The following is a 7,452-nucleotide window of genomic DNA, read 5'->3' on the forward strand; positions in this document are numbered from 1 at the left end:
AATGTTAAAGTGATACTGTCCTCTGTTCCCAGCATTTCCACTCCTAAAGACTCTTATTGACTTGGAAAGTTTTATCCGAGTGTCTGAAAATCAAGGTGGTGTAGTGGGCCTGTCTTTGTCATGAGTGACAGATGTAGGGACCTGTCTATGGCATAGGAAGGTTGTTCCAGTGAGTTTTAGGCAAGACACTGAAAGACCCTTGCAGCTAGCCAAGGCTGAACCCCCACCCCCCAGAAGACAGGGATCTGAGAGAGCCAGGCACCAACCATGGAGAAGCCAGGCGTAGCACATGAGTAACAGGGTACCTGATGAATTTGTCTAACTTGCTGAGTCATGGGTATGTCAGAAGTAAGCCACACTTTGAAGGGAGATGCTGAAGCTAGGTTTCTGACCTCAGAGTAGCTGCCAGCTACCAAGCATTGCCCCAAGATGCTGGCCATGAGGGAAATGAGTCCCTATCACTAGGGCACTGTCCTCCAAGGAGTCAACACTGATCATGAGTTGTGCTCTATAGTGAAGGAGAAACCTCCCTACAGCAAGACCCCAGTGGTGATGGTGGATGAGATTCTGAGCTCTAGCCCTCCCAAGTTCACCTTCCCGGAGGCCGGCCTGCGCATCATGATCACCAACAAGTTTGGGCCCAGGACCCGACTACGGATGGCCAGCAGGATCATTATTAATGAGGTAAGTTAACCCAACACACAGGTACAGCTTGTAACCCTCGGACTGCATGTGGTGAAGAGTAGCTATGAACTCCACCCAACACAAAATTGTAACCTTGCCTAAAACACGATTTTTTTTAACTCAATTACATGCCTCTCAAGCATGAACTTTGCAGATGACAAGACCATGTTGCATGTCAGAAAGGCTGGGTACACTGGCTAGCAGAACGTGAATAGCCTTGGGAGGGTCTGGCAGTTCCACAGGCTCTGTCCCCTTAGGACTCTTCCTGGAGTTTCAGGCATGGGAGGAAGGAAGGGTGGGGGGCCTGCAGAGGCTTGTCATGGAAGCTTAAACAGAAGGTGGAAGAACACCACACCTAAGCTATTTCACTATTTGTCAGTTGCTGGAGCTGAGCTAATTAGAGAAAGGGGAACCTGCAGTATGGGTGGTTTCTTCACAGGGTTAATTAGAGAACCAAGCATGAACACACTCCCGTTCTCTGTGGATTATGACCCTTGAAGAATCACCAGTTGTCTTAGTGTTCTGTTGCCGTTCACCATGACCAAGGCAATTTATAAAAGGAAACCTTTAATAGGGAGCTCGCTTACAGTTTCAGAAGATTAATCCATCATCCTGGCAGGGAGCGTGGCAAAAGGCAAGCTGGCATGGTGCTAGAGAAGGAGCTGAGAGCTCACATCCAATCCACAAGTTGCAGGGAGGGGTAGGGAGGGGTACCGGACAGAAGGAGGGAGACAGACAGACAGATGGATACAGACTGGGTCTGGTGTGGGCTTTTTAAACAGCCATTTTTATCTTTTTGCCGTGGGGCACAAGCCACAGCACAAGGGGGAAGAAACTCCTGGAGGCAGATTTCCTCCTACTCAGCAGGAGATTAAACAACTTGGAGTGGAGGAGACGAACTCCAAAGTCTCCCCCCTCACCCAAAACTTTTCTTTAAGACTTCTACATTCTTGGGGCCAAAGCCCACCCCACGGACACACCTCCTGCCACAAAGCCACACCTCTTAATTCTTCCCAAGCAGTTCCACTAGCTGGGGACCAAGCATTCAAACACATGAGTCTATGAGAACCATTCGCCTTCAAACCACCAGACTGGTGAATGGGGGATTTGTTCTTCACACCTGGTGTTCTGAGTGTCTCCTCCTTTGGAAACAGTAGTCAGAACTTAGCTAGCACTCAACCAGACTGCAAAGGTAACATGGTATGTTACCCAGCAGCTTAGCCTGTTTCCAGGCCTTGCTTTCTAAGTGCATTCTAGATCTTGCTGGCTTTATTCTCTGAAGCATGCAGTGACCAGAGGACCAAGACAGTGGAATTTAGCACACGGATGTCTGCAAAAGCATTATTCCTCAGAGACTTGTCTCTTTGGGACACTTATGCTTTGATTCATGTGTCATGTATGGGTGGAAAGCAAGGGGGAATGAATTCTGGTCTATATTTGTGAAATTCATTTCAGGGAACTTTCATAGAATCCTGCCCATTTGTCAGAAGCATAAGGATCCCACCCACATGTGGGTGCTGTGGCGAGTGTAGTAAATAACTCCAGAAGACTGGGGGCAAGGACTTTATAGCATCTTTTATCACATAGGTTTGGAGTTGTTTATTTGTTTGAGAAAGCTAGGCTGGTCTTGACTTCATGGTGCGGTCCAGGCTGACCTAGAACTCAAGATCCTCCTGCCTCAACTTCCTTGCACTGGGCTTACAGTTATGTGTACCACACCAGGCCAGAGTGGCAGGTTTTGCTGGTAAATACAAGTAGTTGGTAGCACAAGTGTTTTCAGCTGCTGGGGTTGCCCTGCTCTGTGAGGTAGCCTGAGCGCCACGGAGTCTGGGCTCCGGAGAAAGGAAGTGAATCCTGATCTCACACCCACCACTAGATCTCTGTCTCCTTGGTCTCAGTTCCTGTTTGAGGTTCCTGGACAGGGTGTTTGCAGCTTTCAAGATTCATCCACATGCATGGGAGGGTTGCGCCTGGGGCCTAAGCAGTGACTTTAAAGACAGTCATCATAGGATGGGACAGAGGAAAACAAAACCCACAACATATCTGGGCTTGTTTCTTGAGACACTCTGAGGAAGTGGCTCAGTCAGTAAGGTGCTTGTCTCGAAAGCATAGGGACCCGAGTTCAATCCTCAGAACTTGCATTTTAAAAGCCGGGCCTGTTGGCGTGTACTTGCGATCCCAACACTGAGGTTCCGTTTTAAATAGAAACGGCAGACAGCTCTTAAGGATAACCCATTGTCTTCCACATGAGCGGTCACCCATTGCATGCACACCTGCGTGTTTGCCCTTGCATATATGCACCTGCATTTGTGTGCACATAACGATGCTCTTGTAAACACACAAATACACACACAGTCAGTCATTCGCACATGTGTGTATGCATATATATGACACTAGGGTCTCATGTCCTCAGTCATTTTAAAGATTGTCTTTAATTTTCATTTTTAAGTATGCACATGTGTGTGGGATAGGGTATAATCCTCTGTTGACTCTGAAGCCAGAGCTGCTACCCTCTACAGTCTTCACCTTCATCCTGCCATGGAGCAATGGCGCTGCCTTTATATTCTGTCTCTGCAAAAATAGGTCTTTTTTAATTTGTTTTTGTTTGTTTGGGATTTCATGGATGGATTTTCATCTAATCCCAGCTAACTAACCAAATACTGAGTGTTTTGGCCTGGCTATCAGACAAAGGCCCCTTCGCTCTTTTTGGTGGACTGTGGTAAGGACTGTTTGTAGAAAAAAGTTGAGAAGTACCCCTCATCCCAACACATACACACATGTATCCACCTCCCAACACACACAGACACACACACACACACACACACACACTTGCACACATGCACATACACCACACTTTTCCTGGCTTAGGAATCTTTGTCTCGAGCCTACATGAAGACAGCTCAGCAATATTTAGAGCAAGGGTGAGCCTTTGTTATGAGTGGCAATGCCCCCCTCCATGAGACCACCAGGATGGATGCTGGGCACCCCATTATGGAAGGTTGTTGAGAACCACATCTCCGCCCCTGAGTCTCCTAATTGGTAGGGAATGATTTGAATGTTACTGTGGAATGCCCATGACCCACGGGGCTGACCCATAAGGGAACAGGTGAAGAGAGCTGAACAGAGATAGGGCCCAGAGAATGTGAGGCCTTGGGGTTTCTTATAGCCCAAATTGTTCTCCAACTACACTAGGTATCCAAGCATAATCCCTGATTATGATCTTACTGCCCTCCTGCCTCTAGTCTTCAAGTGCTGGGGCTCCAGGCATTTACCACCAGGCCTGGGTTTATCAAGTGTGGGGTTCAAACCCAGGCCTTCATGTATGCTAAGCAAATAGGCTACCCACTGAGCTATATCCTCAGCCCTGTTGATTTCATTCAATATGCCTTCTGTTCATGCCTATGTTCTAAGAAGCCATGGATGGACTACACAAAACCAGCCTAGCTAGGATGGCTCCAAAGCTGCTTTTGTCAGTAGCCATGTCAAAGGGTGGGGATGGGTTTGGTGGAAGCTGCTGGCTTTGGAAAACACACTCATCAGACATGAACTGAGACGCAGAAGGACAGCCTATTGACCAAAAACCTAGTAAGGTGTTTGGAGCGTTGGTTGTTGGAGATGGGCTGAATGAAGCTGGATTCCATACTAGCACACACCCAGAGCAGGTCAAGTGGGAAGGACCAACTACAGCAAGGTTTAGCAAGGATGGAAAGCAACTAATGGCTGTTGTTAAAAGGGGGGATTGTAGGACAGAAGACAATGCACGGTTCTACGTCACTCAGTTTGGTGTCTGTCTTGCCTCCTGTCCCACAGCGACAGAGGTTGATCAACTCGGCCAATGGTGTTAATAGCAAGCCACTGCAAAATGGGAAACATGAGAACATGGAGAATGGAAATGTCCCTGGGGAGAACCCTGAAGACCCGCAGCAGGGCCAGGAGCAGCAGCCGCCACCACAGCCACCACCCCCAGAACCAGAGTCAGTAGAGACGGTCTTCCTGTCCCCCTTCTCAATGCCTGGTGAGTCTGGGGGTGCTGGTCTTTTAGCCATGCTTCTGTGGGTACCTTAGGAACCATGCCTGGGTCTTCCGGAAGGAGGCCCTGAGTGGAAGAAAACTGGTACAGAGGGCCGACATTAGGTCACCAGGGTGCCCTAAGGCAGTGGAGAAGCGAACTGTCAGTAGTCCAGGGAAGAGCTAGTTAGATACAGACATCGCTGAATATGGTTGCAGCCTGAGGGCCAGAGAGAGGCCATTTCGCCTACAGGAAGCACTGGTAACTCCTAGTGATCACACTTGAATGCTCTGGGCAGCTGGTCTGTCTTACAATAAAAAAGCAACGACCAGTAATACTATTTCTATGAATACTAGTGGCGAGGGTATAGACCCATAATCAGGGGGGTTGTTACATGGACCCATGCACTGATGCAGGGGTCCAAAGAAGGTCGCATCAGGTGTCACTGTCCATCATATTCCCTTGAGATAGAGCCTGTGACTGAATCTGGAGCTAGGCCGGTGGCCAGCAAGCCCAAGAGATCTTCCTGTCTCTGCCTCCCACAGCACTGGGGTTACAAGCTCATACAGCTGCACCTGGCTTTTTATGTAAGTGCTGGAGATTCGAACTTCGGTCTTCCTGCTTGCATAGCAAGCACATTTACTGGCTGGACCACCTCTGTGGACATCCTTACACTCCTGCCATTCGCTTTCATGAGCAGGACACTTTTGTCCATGTATGACCTCACTTCTAGATAGGATAGTGTAAGGTGAAACTGCTCCTTTCTGGACACATCTGGATGCACATCTGTAAAGAAGCCAGGTCAAACCACAGGCTGCCTCAGGTCTTCGAGCATCCTCCTATCTCTCTTGGAGTCTGCCCTACAGGCCTAGGGTCCTTGCTAAATTTGCCTGCTCTTTCCTCTCCGGTCCCCTCGGCTCCAGCCACACTGGCATCGTCACTGCTGTCCCTCAGACATGCCACTCATGTTCCTACCTTGGTACTTTCACACTGCCCTTGCAGGAAAGCACTTGCCTCGGTCATCCACATGGCTTGCTCCCTCGCTTCTGCTCTGGTGCCACCATATCAGTATGGTCTTCCCAGGTCACCTCATTGTAAATACTTTATACAATTTTTTATCTTGTGTGTCTCCCTCCACTAAACTATCAGTTCCCTTGGAGCAGGCATCTTTGTCTATTTGACTTATTTCTGTATCCCAGCACCGTATCTGCACTCTTGGAAACCTATTGAGTGAGCAAACTCAAGAGTTTGCCTGTGAGAGAATCCAGAACTCACCCTGTGCTCGTTGTACTCAGCCTTCCGTGAGTCTCTGCTGCCCTAGGTGGGGCCCAGAGTTGTAAGCACTGGGCTCCATTTCTGGGTATTTTGTCCTTCTGCATACCACCCTAAGAGGCAGCAGAACTCTGGAACTTTCCAATCCAAAGTTTCATATTGTTCTGATAAAAGTTCTGTGCTTAGCACCTGACTCGCTAAGCACCTGCCCTGCTTTGGCCACGTCTGTGTAGCTGGCCTGGGCCCACCAGTCTGGAACCCTGGGCACTGTGTCTGGAGATATAAGCTCTCCTGGAACCATAGACTTCCCTCGATTTTCTGGATCAGATTCTCAATGCTATGTGCCTACTTCAGCTCCAGGTGTAGTTGGATTTTTCTTTGGACCACCAGCTCACAAATAATGGCATGGAGACTTATTAATTATGAAAACCTGGCCTTAACTATTTCTTATAACTTAAATTAATCCATTTATTTTAATCTATGTTCTGTTGCATGGTTTGTTAACTCATCTTTCCATACTGCCCATGCTGCTTCCTCTGTGTCTGGCTGGTGACTCTGCCTTCTTCCCAGAGTTTTCTCTCTTCCTGGAAGTACCGCCCATACCTCCTTTCTAACTATTGGCCATTCAGCTCTTCAATAAACCAATCAGAAAGCATTTTGGCAAAGACACATCTTTACAGTGTAAACAAATATTCTGCAACACCAGTCTCTTTCTCAAATTCAGGGCCTAGCCTTGAGCCCGGAACAGGGCCTGGAGGGTGCATGTGTTCATGCTTCTTTAGGGTATTCCAAGGATTTGGGTGGATTAGGAATTGCTAGACCTGATCAAACACCTTTTCTACTCCCCAAAACAAAATCTGACCCCTTCCTAAGGTCTTTGAGGAGATCAGTCCTGGGATCCAGGCTCCCTTTGCCATCCTGATGGCCCAAAGGAACTGGTGTCTGAACCATCAGTGATGCATCCCTGCATCCTGTATCCCTGTGGGACCATATGCTGTGCATGTTCAGCCCGTTTGGCTGGCCAGGGTGAAAGTCACATTAATTTGGTAGGAGTTGTCCCTGAGTTATCTGAGACCCTGAAAGCCAAAAGGAGTGGTCCTCTTCAGATCCAGGGTCCGCAGTATGTTCCTGTTAGGGCACACTGATAGGAGGACTTCCATAGGGCCTAGGAGAACAGTCCATCCTCCCAGAGCCAGGTCCAAGGCCAGTAGACCAGGATGGGCCCTGGGTTTATGAGACAGGGACACAGGCCCTGGGTTACATCCTGTATACCCCTTTAAAGCCCTGTGTCACCCCACCACCAGACCCATTCCTCTCCAGGGTCTATGGGGTCAAGTCAGAGGACACAGAACTATGGTAATCAAAGGACCAGTGCCAGGTGGGTGGAGGGGTTTGGAGTAGAGTCATAGCAAGAAAGGCACAGTCTAGAACCTGAGGTGACAGTCCCTTAGTGATCTATGTGTGGCACAGTCTGGAACCCATGATGA

The 7,452-nt window shown here is 48.6% G+C and overlaps 1 protein-coding gene across 2 annotated transcripts in view; it reads left to right on the forward strand.

Annotated features, from left to right (window-relative positions):
• The window catches only part of Slc24a4 (solute carrier family 24 member 4), a 140,509-nt gene that overhangs the window by 106,284 nt on the left and 26,773 nt on the right, over window positions 1-7,452 (forward strand). For both annotated transcript variants that reach the window (XM_005343473.2, XM_005343474.2), the window contains exons 11-12: window positions 515-684; window positions 4,495-4,699. In XM_005343473.2, coding sequence (XP_005343530.1) covers window positions 515-684; window positions 4,495-4,699 — 375 coding nt within the window. The remainder of the gene's footprint in view (window positions 1-514; window positions 685-4,494; window positions 4,700-7,452) is intronic.

This window comes from Microtus ochrogaster, chromosome 1 (assembly GCF_000317375.1).
Source record: "Microtus ochrogaster isolate Prairie Vole_2 chromosome 1, MicOch1.0, whole genome shotgun sequence".
Classification (NCBI taxonomy): Eukaryota; Metazoa; Chordata; class Mammalia; order Rodentia; family Cricetidae; genus Microtus; species Microtus ochrogaster.